This window comes from Lycorma delicatula, chromosome 1, assembly GCF_047948215.1.
Source record: "Lycorma delicatula isolate Av1 chromosome 1, ASM4794821v1, whole genome shotgun sequence".
NCBI lineage: Eukaryota > Metazoa > Arthropoda > Insecta > Hemiptera > Fulgoridae > Lycorma > Lycorma delicatula.
In genome coordinates, this window is record NC_134455.1 from 253,037,307 (window position 1) to 253,056,180 (window position 18,874).

The 18,874-nt window shown below is 27.0% G+C and overlaps 1 protein-coding gene across 1 annotated transcript; it reads left to right on the forward strand.

Annotated features, from left to right (window-relative positions):
- Positions 1–1,477: 1,477 nt before the first annotated feature.
- On the forward strand, positions 1,478–18,519 carry Osi11 (Osiris 11). The gene is made up of 4 exons (XM_075354860.1): positions 1,478–1,585; positions 13,941–14,143; positions 15,100–15,339; positions 17,702–18,519. The coding sequence occupies exons 1-4, from the start codon at positions 1,569–1,571 to the stop codon at positions 18,166–18,168; spliced, it is 927 nt and encodes a 308-aa protein (XP_075210975.1). The 5' UTR covers positions 1,478–1,568; the 3' UTR covers positions 18,169–18,519.
- Positions 18,520–18,874: the final 355 nt, after the last annotated feature.

The following is an 18,874-nucleotide window of genomic DNA, read 5'->3' on the forward strand; positions in this document are numbered from 1 at the left end:
ATTTATGAAAATTTGTATACACGTTTGTCATACGGTGTAAGTAGTCACCAAGAAAGGTATTTTTGAAATTCAGAGTTTAAAAGGTTAAAATGGAGTAACAATGAAATTTACTTTTTTATGAATTTCTTGGTAACAAACGAAGATATCATTTCGATTTTCTTTGTGTCTAATCTTCGTATGAATATCTAAAAACTAATTTCTAGATTTTTTTAGATTCCGATTTTAAAGGTTAAAATAGGGTTAAATTTTTTTAACCCGGCCAATTTTTTGGAATCACTATTAAAACTAAAGATATCAACTTGATTTTTGGTGTGAGTAATTTTCATGTAAATACCTAAAAACCAGTTTCCAGATTTTTCGAAATTCAACCTCGAAAAGGATGAAGAAATGTAAAAAATCTGAACATTGCTTGCAAATTTTCCCCATTTCTGGTATACTAAACGAGATCACTAGATTGGAGTAACGATAATAATCGGGCAAAATACATTTTTACCCGTGTGAAGTACAGGTAACCAGTTATAAATAATATTTTTAAGATGGAGGCTGACTGTTTTGAAACCCACATTCTTAGATCATTCAAATTTAAGGTCTGCACTGACCAAACTGTTGCTGAGAAAAAATTACAATACACTGATAATTTGCTTTATTTATTATTATTATTACTACAAGCATAATTTTAATGAAAACAGGGGGTTCAGAGGCAGAGCCCCCTGGCTAGACGGGAAGGGCTCGCTTCACTCGCCCTGACCGACTATACATCTCCTGAGCGCGGCAACGAGAAACGCAAGTAACCACGTAAGCCGCGACGGATCTGCTAGTATTAGTATATATATATATATATATACTAATACTAGCATATATATATATATATATATATATATGCGCTGGCTCCAAACTTTAAAAGTAAAAACATTAACCAGGTAAAGATTATAAAACAAAAAAATACTTTATAAACAGATAAAGGTATTAAAATATTTAGTATTTAAAGGTAAATATACCTTTTCAATACAATTTTTGAGACGATTTATTAAGCGTTTCGTGATAAATTAAGCATCCACTTAGTCACTCTATAAAAATATCTTTCACTTTTCACCGGACAAAAGGTTAAAAATGAAATTTCTTATAATAATTAAAGAGTGTTATCAAGTTGACTGTTTCATTGTGGAGGTGTCACGAGGTAAATGGTAAATAAACAGTTTGGGCATCTCGATTGATGTGTTTTCTATCACGCATCTATAATCGATACAAAGCTGTAAGGTGACAAAGAGAACGATAACAAAGGTTATCATAATTTTCCCTGCAAGTGATTTCGGTAAATTCTCTCTCTTTTTATAATGACTGACCTAGCTATAGCTATACGGCATACACTTGACGATCGCTTCTGTACGCACATGTTAATATGACCTTGGCAATGAGTTCCGCTTTTGGTTTCTTTCAACATGCTCTAAAACACCCGCTCCCCACTCGAACTAGTAGATGCAATAAATGCTCTAGCTCTCCTTCTGGTGAACAAGAGTCCATTGCCGTCATTCGCTTCAGCAACATACAGACGGTCACCTTCGTCCACTATGAAAATATTAACATGGTAAGCGCAGTTTAACTATTATTTTGTTGTAATAACTTTTAACAATAATTAACTTTATACAGTATACTAAGAAAAGAAATAATAATAAAAAAATATCTAATAAATAAATACAAATTTATGTATTTCATCAATCTTGCAAAAAATTCATTTAAGTGTAAGTTGTAAAACCTGAGTGATTATAATGTTTTAATTTAATAAAAAAATCACATTTTCATTCAATATAATAGACTATCTCACTGTTAATATTAAATATTACTGAAAGTTATTATTTTCACAATATCACAGAATAACTATTTAATTGATTTTTTATAATAAATCTCTACAAAATCAGTTGTGCAGTTTACATATGAGAAATTTTACAAGTAAACACTAAAAATATACTACAGTGTTATAATTACAGTATTATAATTTTAAATGTTTCAAAATTGCTCCCATTCTTTTATAGTAAATTTAATACTTTAAAAAAAAAAACATTTGCATGTAATAAAAAATATAGGATAGAACAAACTCAATGAACTAATTGCCTAGCTTTTTCTTTACGCAAATATAAAAGTTATAGTTTAGGTTATATTTGAAAATCTAAACTTCGGAATTGTAAAAATTAAGTAACTATTTATAATAATAATATTTCCTATTATTCCTAAACATTGCGGTGGATAGATTATGATTAGTGAACTTACAATAAATAAATTACATATACAAGTTTTAAATTCGTGATTTTTCTATCTTGTAATATCAATTTTACAAAGCTTAAGAGATGTTTAATCTTTCTTAGGATATTTAGGTAAATGGATATCTGATTTCCATTTTATATTTTTTCTAGAATGTTGAGTTTAAAAGCTCAACGATACAAAAATTGCGCCAACGCTTAGAAAATAATGTGAGCAGCATGATGAAATCTGATAATATAAATGTACAGTTCATGTTGTTTACAATGGTTGTCAAAAAGTTACTTATTTTTTCCTTTATAAGTTGTAGTAATTATTTATTTATATACTGTCGGCTAACTGTAAATTAAAACAAGGATCTTTGAAAGAACATATTTTTGAGTAGACCTAATAACATAATCCTTTTTTTTTTTAACATGAAAGCAAAATAATTCATATTAAAAAAAGTGAAAATACAAATTGAAAGCATGACCGTTTTTATTTGAGGTTCTGTAACAAATTTACCTTAACATGCAATTTGAGTAGTCCAGATTTTGAATATTTAATACTTTAAAAGGAAAAAATAAGAATCTGTGAACTCATTAACCAATAATGAGTTTCTTAATTAACAAAAAAAGGCATAGTTTATAAAGGTAACAGGAAATAATTAATATTTATTCAGAAAAAAACTTGCATATCCTTTTCTCTTAAATCGTGAGGAATAATATTTAAATTTATAAGGCAGTCCACTACTAATTAAAATTGAATAAAATATTATAAATATAAGTATACATTTAAATTTAGGAAAATAATAATAAACATATTAATTATAGGTCGGTTTATTTTTTAATGAGTAGGTCATCTGGTATGTTGATCGCTTCTTACTTACATCTTTAATAAATTCGAGAGTTTATTTATTCATAAGTTGGTTGGTTGATGCGCGCGCGTGTGCGTGTTTGTTTGTGTATCTTTATTTTAATTCCGGATTTATGTATAATTAAAATAATGAACTTTTCTAAAAAAAAATAGTTTAAATACGTTTAATACTATGTTATTATTAATTAATTATTAATAATATATTTAATAATTAAATATACAGAAAGTTATATTTTTTAAAGATATTAATTGAATTGTAATATCAAAAAAAATATTTAAAAATATGAAACATATTTTCAAATATTTTGTTGAGACCCATGTGTCTACTATTGTTATCTGTGATTGGTGCCTGTAGACTGTCTCTCTTGAGGTAGTCATTGTTATTTCTAGTATTAACCCTACAAGCGCCCATAATAACACTCTGTGTAGCCAGCTCAGTTATCTGTTTTTTGGCCTTCTGATTACTTCTTTACAACTTTGTTTATATGAGCACTGTAAAATATAATATAATAAATGAAATGAAAACATATTTTCAAAAAATATTTGAAAATATGTTTTTGATATTTTAAATAAATATTTAGAAAGAAAACATTTTCTTAAAGCCACATAATAGTATTGTTCTAATGGACAGTTAAAGTTCTAATTGGTACGAAGAAATATATAGTTTCACATTTGCACACGTATAAATATTTATACAATTAGATTCTTAAAATTTCGACGAAGTGTGTAAAATAATTAATTTGGAATATTAATTTTTAAGACTTACTTGCTAACTACAAAATTAATAACTAATTAAATATGAGAAAAACGTTATATTTTACAGTTAGTTCAATGTTTTATTTGTAGTAAAATAATTTAACTATAATCCGGAAGGGAAGATGCCCAACGTATTAAAGAGTTCCAGCCGTACCCCAAATTATTATTATAATGATGGAACCGTCTTTATCCGTTAAATAATGTTTTCCCTTGCAATGTTAAACCGCGTAGATCAATAATAGATTCCTGAGCCCATAACTAAATGCATACCTAAAACTCATTAAAATCAGGTAGACAGTACAAGAATAGACTACTAAGAGAACCGACGGGTTTTTATTATAAACGGCTGAGTACCCGCAAGAATAGAATCAAAATAGAAGTTACTTTTTGACAACAGTAATTTTATACAGCCTTCCTTTCTAACTAAATATTCTACCTATCTACTACTTAAAAGGTTTTGCAGTAAACACATCAATTATAACTACGTGCCTTCAGATAATGCTCACCAACTCACCACTTGATTCATACAGATATTCCTTCTTATGAACATTGTCTCTATTTCCTGAATTTTACTCGAAATCAGACGTTTCAATTCGAAATAATCTGACCATTTTTAACCATTTCCAGTTATTTATATAAAAAATTTTAGGAAAAAATAGTTTCAATTCCGCCGACTTCTGTGGCAGATTGAGGTCTCTTTGTTTTTCACCCAGAAGATTTGAATCTCGGTCAGATTTGATATTTTTCACGAGCTGTAAAATTCATCTATTATAATTAGAAACAGTATTTATCTGTAAGTAATAACCTTAAATGAATAAAATGGAATATTACTGGATAAGATTATATGAAGAGATTCATTCACTGGAAAAATACAAACGAAAGCTAAACAAGCAAAATTGCATTCGCCGGTTCCAATGAAGTGAATAATATTCATTAGTTACATATAATAAACAATTGTAATAACCAATAAATTAAATTATTCTTCTTGCTACATTTAAATTTGAGATCGGTTTCATTAAGTTCAATAAAATGAAAATACGATACTGAATAAAATAATGATAAAAAGATACAGAGAAAGTTAATATTCTGTCCAAAAAATACCAACCGATCACTTAGATTTTACTTTAAGCAAAATTTCCCTGCTTAAATTTGTCACAGGAAGCCTTATACAAAATTTTCGGGTGTTAACTTTAATTTTTCCTAGGACAATAAAAACACAATAGGATACTTTTGAAGTATAAACCTAAGTTTCATATCGTAAACGTAATTTTGCTTTTGCGGCAGTGTTTCCAAAATCGTTTTATCATGAAGACAGTTTTAAAATATTTATTTTCTTCTAGTAAGTAATCTGACTGTTATTGAAATGAACTTTAACAATAAGTTTTAAATAAAAGTTTCGTTTAAATGGAGGTTTAATTTTCAATATAATCAATTTCAAAATTAACTTTAATTAATTTTCATACTTCGATGAAAATTAAGAAAGATACCCTTTAATCTTGAGGGTAGCACAAACATTCATGTTATTGAGTGTTGAAGAATGGTACAGTATTTAAAAAAAAAAAAATTGTTTCCTTAAAAGTACTGAAGTATACCACTTTAGACAAAAACCAAATTTTTTTTTTTTTGAAGATTCTTGCAAAAGGTTGTAAATAACTGACGTTTGTGCTCGCTATTGTCTACAGTTAGTGTAAGGTAAATAACGTATTTAAAAAAAATTAATTAATTTTAATGAAAGAAAGTTTAAATTCACTTTTTCACTGACCAACCTGAATTCTGATATAGTATTCATCGAATTTTTATTTTCATTGTACCATGTTTCAAGATGAACTTATAATATGTTTCAAGTTTCCAAGAATCTATCAGTAGAAAAGCTGATAATTTAGCAAAACTAGACTAAAAACAAAACGTTTACACATTTAGCAGTAAAGTAAACTCTTAACAGATTTGTGTAGATAAGTCTGCAGAAAATATAGGTAAAATGTATAATCTTTTTTAAATATCATCTAGCACAAGGAGAAATCAAAATGTTTTTTCTACTTGATACTTTGTCTTATATATAGTCGTGATGTCTGACCAAGCGTTAATTGTCTGAATTTTGTTTTAAAAGTTTTTTATACGTATTTATAAATTTTTAAAGTGTATACAAATAATTTATTTTATTTTAAAATGGAATCTGGATCGTTTTTTATTCTTTTGAAAACCAGTATAGTATATCGGTCGATATGATACAATAAAGGATAATTCTGCATTGTCAACAAATTCTAACATTTTTCTTCCTTATTAATAGTAACCAACAAACAGAATTTAGACTAATCATCTTTGTAGTTTACAAAAGAAATAATCTTAATATGCATAGGTAGTCGTTTCTTATTTTGTATTGTTTCAGTGATTTTTTTTCTGATGCCAGTCGTAAAAATGAAAGGTTCTTGTGATAAAACCTAATAGTTATATTGTGTATTCAACCGTGACTTTATATAATGAAATTGTAACCGGTCAATATTATAGGTCAAAGAAATGAGTAGCAGTAAAATCGATTTAGATTTTTATTCGAGACATGAATCTTGTTATGAATGCAGATATTTATGAATTTTTATTCTCGACAATAATTCTTGATTCAGTTCAATCTTAAACACAAATATATAATATTTAATTCAGTTATTTTTTGTCCAAGACTGGAGGGTTATTTTGATAACGCTGAAATGAGTGTATTGAGTAAATAGCTTTTGATTTCAAAATCCATATACTATTTTATGAGTCTAAAAAAGGCTTATTTAGGATTAATAATAGACGTAAATATATTATTATTCATAGTATAAATTCAAAAAGGACAGAAAAAGAGGGTACAATTTCTATAAATACAGGTTGTCCGTTAATGTATAATTTCGATGATATAAAATAATAAAAGGTTCATCAAAATATTTTTTTTTCCATATGATTTGTGAAAAATACTGTCGGAGAAATCTTACTGTAAATTTCAACTGGTCTAGACCGATAAAATTTCACATTATTGTATACCTATGACAAAGCAAGTGTGATGAAGTATTATCCGATAATGTGCCCTACTGACGGGGAAAGGACTTGGCAAATTACCATGTAACTCAAGAGTTACATGGTAATTTGCCAAGGCGTAGTACACTTTTACAACGTTAATAAGTCTTTGTAGCTATAAACAGTTAGTATATTTATATTTTCAATTTAGTTTAGTGTGGATATTTATCCGCACGAAGTTCGAGTATTTATTTGCCAAGTAAAAATGTATCATCTTCTACCCTTTTCTTAAAAGATTAGGTTCATCCATTTATAAAACCAGTCGATCCAATTATTCCGTACCGTCCAGTTTTATCAAAATAGAATTGATTGACGACATGAAAGAAAACCCATCCGTAAAACAGGCTTAAGTAATTATTCCAACCGGGTCAACAAAGTTATTCGACTATAGATTAAAAATAGTATAATAATACATATATAGTATAATAACTTGTTTATTCGCAATCCAAGTCCTTCACTTTCCTTCTGAGGAGAGTTTATCAAATATATTAAATCTAGGTGTAGCTGAAAACTTGTAAATCTTAAGGTGCATTTACGCTTGTGTCGGTACCACATTTCGCATTATCTTCCTGTTGCAACCAATGATACGAGTAGATAAACTGTTCGTACTTGTACATCATCATGGCTTGCAATAAAACTTAAAAGAAAAATTAAAGCCAACTTCGGCCAGCTTTAGGCCAGCTCAAGCTCTTGGGTGAGCTTCTTGTATAATGACATACAGAGAGCATTTTTTTTCCTAATTACTCGTATTTTATTATATATCATAAAAAATTATGATTTGCGTTAACCTATAAAAAACTGTATCTTCTCATCGTAATTAGAAAAATACATGCATTAGAGCATTAAAATAATGCAGATTTATTTATAGTTTCTTTAAATTAAAAAAAAAAGAGAAAACGCATGTAGCTCTACATCACTTATATTACAAACGAATACAGCACCTGATTATAGTAATTGTAGTTCTTTATTAACAATTTATATTATTACATTATCTTTTCTTTAAAAAACTCTACGATCGAAAAATGTTTTGTAACCTTTTTGCATTCTGAAATAGAAATATAAAGTAATTTTTTTTTCTGTAAAAGATATATTTGAGTTTACGTTTTAAAGTAATAGTAAAGTATTTTTTTTTTTTTCAGTTTTCATAAAATATTAATTTTTGACATAACCCATAAGATTATATTGGCTATTTTTCAATTACGGTACGCAGTTTAAACTCGGTCACGTAAAGGCCAGATGTAGTGCACGTAAATTAATAGTCAGACATCATCGTTATCCAGTAAAAATATTAATGAAGGAGTTTCTCAGAACTTGTTCACTTAATTACAGCTTTATATGCAACATTTTTAGTATCCAGTTTACTCGAAAGAATTTACCTTTTAAATACATGATGTTCAGCGAAAGAAAGTTATTTTGGTTTCAAAGTTATTTTTACGAGCTGCATCTTACCATTAACTAAAATCTCAGAAAGAAGAAAATAATTTTCTTCGTGAATAATTAGCTTAAATTACTTTTTTAATATAGTAATGTAAATATCTCGATGTTATGGTTCAATTTATTTCTTAAACATTAGTATTTTATTCAGCAATGCTCCTCAACATTTTGTTTAAATTGTCTTCAAATGTTGTATTTTTAACTTTCAAACATCTGTGTCTGAAATACAAAAATGTTTGAGACTCAAATAGCCTGAAATATGTTTATAATAATTTTTTTAAAGAATCGTCTAGTTTTTAGAATGATCGAAGAGAAGGTAATTAGATTTTTTTTTAAATTGCCTGATTCAGACAAGATTTGAAAAATTTTAAAGCGTTTAAGATTTAATGTGTAATTTTAAAGTACAATACTACACCTACAGTATTTAGAGCAAAGCTTTTATTGATTATTTCAGTAATGTAAGCGTACGTAAAATTTAGATTAAGGGACTGTACTTTTTATTGTCTTACTAGTTATGATTGTTATAATAGAATACTTTATTTTAATTAAAATATGAACGTGTTGAATAAATTCACCAAAAGTATTTCCTCTCCGATAAGAGATTAATTCGTAATTATCAGAAGTAACCTCCTGTAAGAGGTAAGTTATAGTGGACATGAGAATTATCGATGTGGTTCACTGAGTATTTTATTTTGTGTAAGTTTAATAATTATTTATTGTTTCACTGATGTTTTTAGAAAATTTATGAAATTTATTTTCTTCTGTTGGACAGTTTTAAAGTATAATGTTAGGGTAATTTTGTGAACGAAAATCTGTTATAATATGTGTCTTGCAGAAAATACTCCTAATTTACTGTATTAAAGGTAGTAAGGAATAGTAGTGAAAGTTAATATATTAGCTATATTTTACAGAGAGGGAATCTTTAATAATAGTTTCATTAGGTATTAAAAATAATTTTTTTTCATATTTGAGAATAAAAAATGTGTTGTCATCTGCCGGATCTATTTTTAAAAAAACTGTTATATTTATATAAGAATAGGGCAGAAAATTAATGATTTAAAAAAAATTAATATTATAAATAAACCACTGAATTCTTTGTGAGAATTTTACTAGTCATACTTTTTATTATACGGTGTATAGACTTTTTTTTACGGATGAAAGAGACAGCGAATGATATGGACAAAACATGTTGAAATACTGAATCCTTAGTTTTAATTTTACTGTTCTTTTTTTCAAGTTTTTTGGCATAAGTCAACGAGTGATGAGAAACTGTGAAACGAATTAATATGAAACAGACAGCTCGTCATAATAGTGACCACATGCTACTTCAATCCTTTGTTAAACTGACTAAACTCTTTAAACTTTACTCATGCTCCATAATGGTTATGATCTCATTTTTTTGTCATTAAAACCGGATTAGATTTTACGCGCCTGTTGTTCTTGTAAAAAGAAAACATAATGCGTTCCTTTCAATTTTCAGCAAAACACGCACTTTTCTTATTTATAAGAAATAATAAAGTTTTATATCGGCTGTAAATTTTGAGCTGTTGGACTGTTACAGAATAAACAATGCAATAAAATTTATCACTGGCCTTAGAAACTAAATTAATTTAGTTTGAATGATTGAATTATTGGTTTATATTTTTAATCAGTAAAATTTGGAACGTTAATTAATATTATGAAAGAGAAACTATTTTACTACGTAAATTTATAAAATAAAAGTACAATGAAGTCAAAATATAAGAACAGGTCGATCTATAAAAAAAAAGTAAAAGCAGAGAAACTAATTACACATGATTACTTCACGCAATAAATAGAAAATATCATTAAATTTCCTCGGTAAAAGAAGAAATTTTTATAATACAAAACGCTGGAGCTTATTATTATGCCTATAATGGCGTTGTCATCGTATCTGTAAACAATAACTTTTTTCTAAATACAAAATTTTTAATAAAAGAATTAAATGCTAAGTAAATAGACTTTTGTATAGCAATATTGAAATTGAATTTATCAAATTAAAAAAACCTCAATTCTTAACAAATAATTTTTAAAATACGGCATTATATTGCAAAAATCTGTTGAAAAACGTTTTAAAAACAAGGAATTCTAAAGTAACAAACAAATATAATCTTAAAACAATTTTTTTTTTAAATATGCCGCCAACCTTGTCAATACTACTTTTGCATATGACACTAATAAAATAAACATCTTTTGGTTATTAAGTACAATATGCTGTAACTTTCACCTGAAATCAATCTAAATTATCTTTTATAAAATGTAAATTATATGAAATTTATGTACCATCAGATAATTCTTTACTTAAACAACAAGCAACTGTTGTTATCGCTACTGCTATAAATTTGTCGATTTGATTACTGTTCAAAATTTCAGTTAAAAATTAATATACGATCTTGTATTTATACGAATATTTTTTTAACTCAAAAATTAAATTTTTTCTCCTGTAATTCAATTAAGACTTTATTTCTTATTACGAAGCGGGATTCCTTTGTTTTAGTTAAGATAATCTAATGTAAAATATAAGATTTGTTTTAATGTTTATAAGGAAATAACATATTGAATAGAAATACTAAATGAATACAAGTCTCCTTTTAAGTAATAAATAAAAATTTACAAATAATAAAAATTGGAGTAAGGTGAAGATTAAATTACAAATTATTTGTAAAATTTTTTATTATTTTTGTGTTTGCGTATTTTTGGAAACAAATGTGATGTAAATAAGCAGGAGACAGGTGGTTATTAAAATACTGTAATTAAGAAAACCATAAGAAATATAATGTTACAATATCCTGAACATAATATTCGATTTAAAAACAGTGATTCACTTCCGTACTACTTTCTTTGTCGGTAGGAAATACAAATTTTATTAAAATAATATCATTACCTGCTCTGACCTCTGCATTAACAGTTTTTATGTCAAATATTTTTTTAGCCCATCTAATTTACACCGAAATACTTTAATAACATTCTTTCATCTGTGTCAACTCACAACTTTCGTTTGGACAAGCAGTTAAAACAAAAAATATAAAAACAACAATATATACTGTTATGGTTTTATATGGTACTTAAGAAGGTAATTAAGGTATTAACTTCTTTTTTTTTTTAATAGTTAATGTTTGGTAAAAAATATTAACAGAAAAATTTTCAAACGTGGTTTTAATAAACAAATAGTTTTTTTTTTATAGAAAATCTTATAAAATCTTTTTTTTTATAGAACATCGACCTATGTATATACTCGTATATTGGTTTTAAAGGATGAATTTTCATTCAAGTTTCCCTTCTTAAAACATAGTACAATGTTAAATTTTGAGTGATTTTTTTTAAAAGTTATTTATGTAAAAATAATAAGTTGAATGTGTGGTTTAAATATAATGAACGTGCTGATTACGTTTACGTATTGCAACATTTAATTAATGTGTAATTATGTTTTAATGATGATAATAATAACTAGTTTCGAGTAAACTAAGTATTTTATTCAATTATTACAGTTATTAGATTGTAACTAAACGGAAATATTAATACATTAATTTAAACTTTGCACCATGAACTGGAACAATTATATATTCACTTTGTGATAATTTATCGTGCAAAAGAAGTGAAAGAAGAATACATGATAAACAGGACCGACTAAATTAATATAATAAACGGGCGTATGAGTTAGGAGAAATTAAAGCAATTAGAATGGAAAATATATGCGAAACTGCTCGTCGAGAATTAAACCTTAACAAATAAAGAAGATTATTAAAAATTAATTGGGGTACAGATTTCTCCTCTATTTTCGTCTTCAGTTCAGTCATTAAAAAAAATTATTAACATTTTAAAATAAGTACGTAAGAAATATTTATAACATTATTAAGAAATATAATACGTAGTTTTATAAAATCAAAACATCAATTTTTATGTTTTTGACTGAAGGAATTTTTCTTTAAATGTATCTGCACGTTACAACATAAAAATTAATCATTTGAACTCAGTTGATTTTGGAAGCTTTGGGCACCACTTACAGTTTAGATTAAATTTTTATAGATCTCGGTAATATGGACTATTGCTTTTGGAATTGTAAAAGACACGTTACTAAATTCTTTCAACGGAATATATAAGGTTTTATAGTAGAAATAATAAAAGATAAATACAGGAAAACATCTCCCTGTGAGCAGTATATTTTTATTGTGCTGAAATTATATATATAAATAATTGTTACTTAAATGAATAATTAAAATATACTTCTTTTTCCCAGTAATCTTCAAAGGTTTTTCCAGCTTTTCAGAAGGCTTAAGCTCTATCTAAGCGTTACTCTTGCTGTATATTTCTATTAAAATCTAATCATAATTGAACTATATATTAATCAGAATTTATTGATTATTATATTACTTTTTTTAAACTATAAAATACTTTTAACAATTATTATTTCATATCCAATACACCTGATTTGACCATTTTTTTAGCAGTATTTTGTACACAAGCTTTGTTGAAAGAAATTATTTTACGAAAAGAATTAATTGCACATGCCTAAAATACAATGTTGAATATGTTTATAATTCCCTTCTATCAGAGGAAGGTTTTATTCTATATTATAATGTACAATGGCTATAAAATAAAGATATAATATATCTAAAATACTGATTAAAACGTCGTAAAGGTTTATAGGTACATTTCAAATGTTAGATTAATTTTCTGCGGTAACGAAGAATTTTATTGATTTACAATATGGCTTTACAATTAAACTTATATTACCTTGTTTTGGACAAGTTAAAATATATGATATTGAGGTTTCTCACGGGTTCCCAAAATCATATATATTCATAGAAATGACTATGGTTACTGTAGTTTACAAAGACAAAGACATTGATAAAACATCAATATATATATTTTAATGATGTAAATATATTGTAATCATATATTCAGAAATATTATATAAGAAAAATCTGAACAAAATACTTAGTAATCTACCGTTTTAAAAATATGAAGACGTTGGTCTATTGGATATTCTAAATATCCTACTTGTAAAAAATTTGTGAACACTTTTATTTAATGCCTTCTTTGACCTGCTTTAAACCGGTTTGAAATGTGTGATACCCATGAATATCATAAAGAAACTCAAACATAGTATTAAGGTATTCGAATAATAATTGTCCAACTGATCGTATTCACCACTTCTTTAAATAAATGTATGGTTCTGCGATCATAAGTTTTAATACCAATTATACAGTTTTCATTTACTTTTAAGAACAATTTAATCAGTTTAAATTTCATTTTGAGATTACCGGCATCGACTGCAATGGCTATGGTCATTCAGGCCTAATGGAAAATTTTAGCGTATGAAAAGTGCCATGCCACGTCGTGATTCGATCCCGCGTCATCCGGATGAAAGGCCACCGCTCTGCCACGGAGATCATGGTGAAGTTTAGTTTACGTTTTAGATTATTAACCAACGAATATCTGGTTCGTTTGTTAATAAATTGCTTTATAAATTTGAATATTAAAACTTTACACTCATCAAAAGAAAATTAATTTTTAATAATAAAATCTTATGAAAAGTATTTAAGTAAAAATATGTCTGTAATTTCCTGTTTTAGGATGACAGCTTGTTTAACACTTATATGTGTAGACTACTCTGCTCAATCATCTCAAGACCATGGAATAATATCTGGATTACGCGTTATGTATAATTCCTACAGATACTGTGAAGATCAAGAAGATACCATGTTGTGCCTTAAAGGAAAAGCTCTAAAACTTGTCGATCGTGCTATACATTCAGACGATATAGCTCTCGTTGATGGTAAGTGAAATTTCTAAATTTTTTTTTTTTTTATTTCACTTTGAATAGTGTAACAAAAAGCAGGATAAATAACTAAAAACATGTAAAATCTTTTCTAAAATAAAAAAAAAATCAAGATATGATTTTAAAAGCAAACTCTTTGTCTAATATCCAGTAGTACCAGTCGTTATAACTTTTCTGTAATACAATAAGAAAGAGAAAGTTATAGTTAATTATATTAAATTATAGTTATATTGAACTTGATATCTTTGTCTATGCTAGCGGTATAGTGGATTTTAGTGTTTAATGTTTTCATCTCGTAAATAATCAGCTTAAAACTGGAAAAGAACAGTTGAACAAATGTTACATTTTTAAAGACTGGGTTTATAAAACAAACTTAAAAACTCGTGATAAATAGAAAAGAATAAATATTTTGTGATAAAATATGCTCGTACAAAATAAAAAATACTATCTTCCTCTCTCTTAATAACATATGAAAAAGAAGTATATTAATTAAACTAATATTACTACAAATTCCAATTCATTTGTAAATAAATATTAACAAGATTTATCTACATATATCTAATACGTATTAGACCGATAAACATGAAATAACTCTTAAAGCACTGAAGAAAATTACTTTTTACTGACAATGATAGACGAATTTTTTAAAACTGAGTTTGAGGTTTCATGTTAATGGTGTTATTGAATAACGTGTATTTAGTATGTACGTGTCTGCACAAGTACGTGTTAGTATTTACAGTAATTTCAGTGGATTGATATGAAAAATGAATAACGCTATTGAATATGTTCATACATTGCTTCTTATTTATTTTTTATCTAAATTCTGTGTTAGACTACTCGCCTCATACAAATTTTTCTGTTGTAATTGATGCAGTCAGTAATCTAAAAAAATAAGATAGAAGATTTATTTTTAATTAAATTATTATTATTTTTAATCTGGGACGTATTTTCAGGAGTCTCCTTAGTTCGTAGACCTGGAAGTGAACGATCGCTAACAGAAAACACCGTCGATTCTGAACCGCTACCTTCAGAACCTAATGCAAGAGAACAAAAAGTCGATTCGCTTCTGTGGGATAAAACAGCAACTTTTTTCCAGACCCATTCTCTCCAGTTACATGTCCCTCGTTTGATTGCTACATCCAGACAACTCATTGAGGAATCGCTAAGCGATGTTGTCGATGAAGACGGAGAAGGTACGTACATATAAAGTTACATAATTATAAAAATATAAATATGTAATAATAAATAAATAAATTTAAAAAAAAATTATATTACAATAAAACATTATTTTATTCAGAATTATTGACAAGAAAGGAACGATTAGATTCATTATCTATGTTAATTATCAATAAAAATAATTGAAGATTATTAAAAATAATCATCGTAAGTATATAGCTCAGTAATTTACTCGTAGTTGCAGCAGTTAACTATTTATAAATTATTAGTGTCTGCTCTCTATTTGCAAGCAACTGGCATATTTAATAAATCTTTTAGTTATTTATGACTTGTTTTATGAAAGTTATTAAATGACAGCTAAGATGACACATTCAGAGTATAATCATAACGTCTTGTTAACAACTAATGGAAAAATTTAAAAAAAAATATAATTATAACTAATTACTACGTTGCAGAAATTTAAAAATAACTATTAAAAAACAATCATTACTTTTGTATCTTACATTTAGATGTAGAACTTATCCAGTGGGATAATTCTTTTAAACGTTCAATATTTTTAAGAAACTAATTTTTAATTAAATCGCAGGATACAAATCTAAGTGTCATTTAAATTTATAAGTTTAATAACCATCCAGACCGGGGAAAGTTACAGTTCTATGTATAGTCGGATATCCTCTAGATACCATGAACTGAAATCTACAACATCCGTATATACGAGTAATAATGGTACTTTCAGTAATTTTTCGTTGTCATTATATACTCAAACTCTTTTCATTTCAAAATGACTAGTAGAGTATTATGAGTAATGTATTTTACCTATATAATTGTAATTACATTTTTCTAAAATACTACTTTCAGATAATATAATAAGCAGAAAATTATACTTTTTTAATATTTATATATTTTTTTAATTAATTCAGTATCTGTGACCTAAAATACTTTTTAACTTCATATATTTTTAATACACTCTTAAATTTTTTTGTACATACTTCAGATATTTTTTCATTTATCCTCACACTTATACATTTTCTCATTGTAGTCTTATAAAAAAACTAAATTTGTTGTTTTCATATACCTATAATTTTCAATATGATAGTAATTTCATGTTGGTCGTACTTTCCTTTTAACTATTTATATCAAAGATTTTATGACGGACTATTTAAAATAATTATCCTTCCTGTATTTTACTTGAATTAAAAAGAAATAAATCAATAACCTTTATAGCTTTAGCTTTCGTTTAATAAAAGTAAAATAAAATATAACTTTCAGAGTAATAAAAATAGTATTAAGTGCACTGTGAGATGTTATAAATAAAATTAATAACATAAAGATAATTTTACTATTACATTATTCGATAAACAATAGAGGAATTTTTATCTCAATTGGTAAGGTGCGAGAGGATAAATTTGAAATTCGGTTTCTAGTTCCTGAATTATTTCAGCATACAAGAACTAATTCTTCCTTTTTTTTGTTAATTTGCAAACCTAAAAAACCTAGCTATTTTTTTAATTTTTATTAAATAGAGAATTTAATAAAATTTTTTTGTAGACCTAATTAACTGTATAAGTATTATCCTGTATAAGTATTATATCTGCGATGTAAAACTTATACAGGCCAGTGTACACTACACCCACTTCAGCAACAAAGGTCCGCGGCTACCTAAGCTTTTCGATAAATAGCTTTTAAATATACACAATATTAACAAATAGATTTTTAGCTATACCATACCTGGTATATAAAACCTTAGATACCTGGTATCTAAGGGCTTCTAAATAATTATTCCATACACTCAATCAATCTCTCACCCGTGGCCATAGAGATCAGTCAAACTATTTGAAATATTTATGGTAATTTTAATTTTATAGTTCCAGTTTCATATATTTGTAATTATTTTTTTATGCTTAAATGAATGACTTATTTTGTACTTGACAATTTTGGTGGTTCTTAAGGTACGCGCTCACTTTGTATAAAGAAGGTACCGGATTAAACCTTAGATTTCCATATAAGGTTTAAAACGTTTTACGTCTTTTAAGACTCATAGTAGTAGTTAAAGCCTCAGTAATTTTATGTTATTTAATTAGCTTAAAAAATGAAAATATGTAATTCATTTTACAATTAATAACTCAACGTAATCCTTGAAAAAATTTAATTTTTAAATCATATTTAAAATTGCTAAAGAGGCCTTAAAAATTCCATACATTTTATTATCTATTCACAAATCTTACGCGTAGGTTTAAAAATTTATATCGTATAAATTGGCAAATCTGCGGCATTTCTTCCGCAATAAATGATCATGCTATTTAAGAATTTCTTAAGTACAAACGCATGTTCTTTGTTTTTTTCCTATTAAATTTTGTTTTTTTTTTGTTTCTTTTTAAGGAAGAGGAAAGAAGAAGAAGAATATGGGACCACTTCTTGTGGGTTTGATGTTAAAAGGAGGTCTTATTGCAATGGCGATGAAAGGGTTGGCTTTATTAGCAGGAAAGGCGTTGATTGTCAGTAAATTAGCGTTAGTTTTGGCCGGAATTGTCGCATTGAAGAAACTTTTCAGCGGAGGCGGTGGTGGCGGTGGAGAGAAAACTACATACGAAATAGTAAAGCAGCCGATCGTATCTCACGCTCATCAGTACACAACCAGTCATGAATACGGAGGTGGTAGTCACGGTGACTGGGCAGGTGGTCACGGAGGTGGTTCTGGAGGTTACGCACGTAGTATCAAAGAAAACGTTCCCTATCCGCATGTGTTAGCATATAGAGGACAGTTACCGGCCAGTAATGAACAAAGTAACCAAAAGGAAGAAGGTGCTGTAAATCAGAAAAACAATGATAATTCTGCTCAATCGTAATGACATTTCCGAAAAGACTAAGGAATAACTTACAGAATTAATATTTATTTATTATTTTTTTTAAGTACTTTGTTGGACTTCACCGATTGCATTAATAATTTTTTGAAACACGGAGATATCACTCAACAAGAAAAATTTATGTAAGAAATTATTGTTCTGGAATACAGAAAAGAGATATAGGAAATATTCAATCCAGTGGATTTTAAAACGCAGACATCAGTCATCTCAAAATGACAGAAAAATTGTAATAATAACTGCTCATAAATAAATGGTGGCTGACACCACGATTGCAAAACGTGATAAAATAACCAAAGTTTAAAGAATTATTTATTATTATTTTAATCTGTTACTTGTTAATTATTTATTTATTACATATACTAATTTTTACAGAACGGTTTTATCTTATTACTTCCACTTACCTTTATTAAAAAAAAAAGTGTGTGTGTGTTAGTAATTTTATTTAATTAATTATATTTTAGTCTATATCATCAGAGTAATTTTATTGTCATTTTGGTAAATACTGTAATCCGATGCATTAAATTAGCATTTAAAGGTGGACTTAATTCTTTGCTGTACTATGAGTTTACAGATTATTTACCGCCATATTACAGGTGATACTACCATATTATCTGTTTTACCTATAATGTATATAGCTTGACCATCATTTACAACAGCATCAAATTCTCTCTCTCTCTCAGATTCAAAC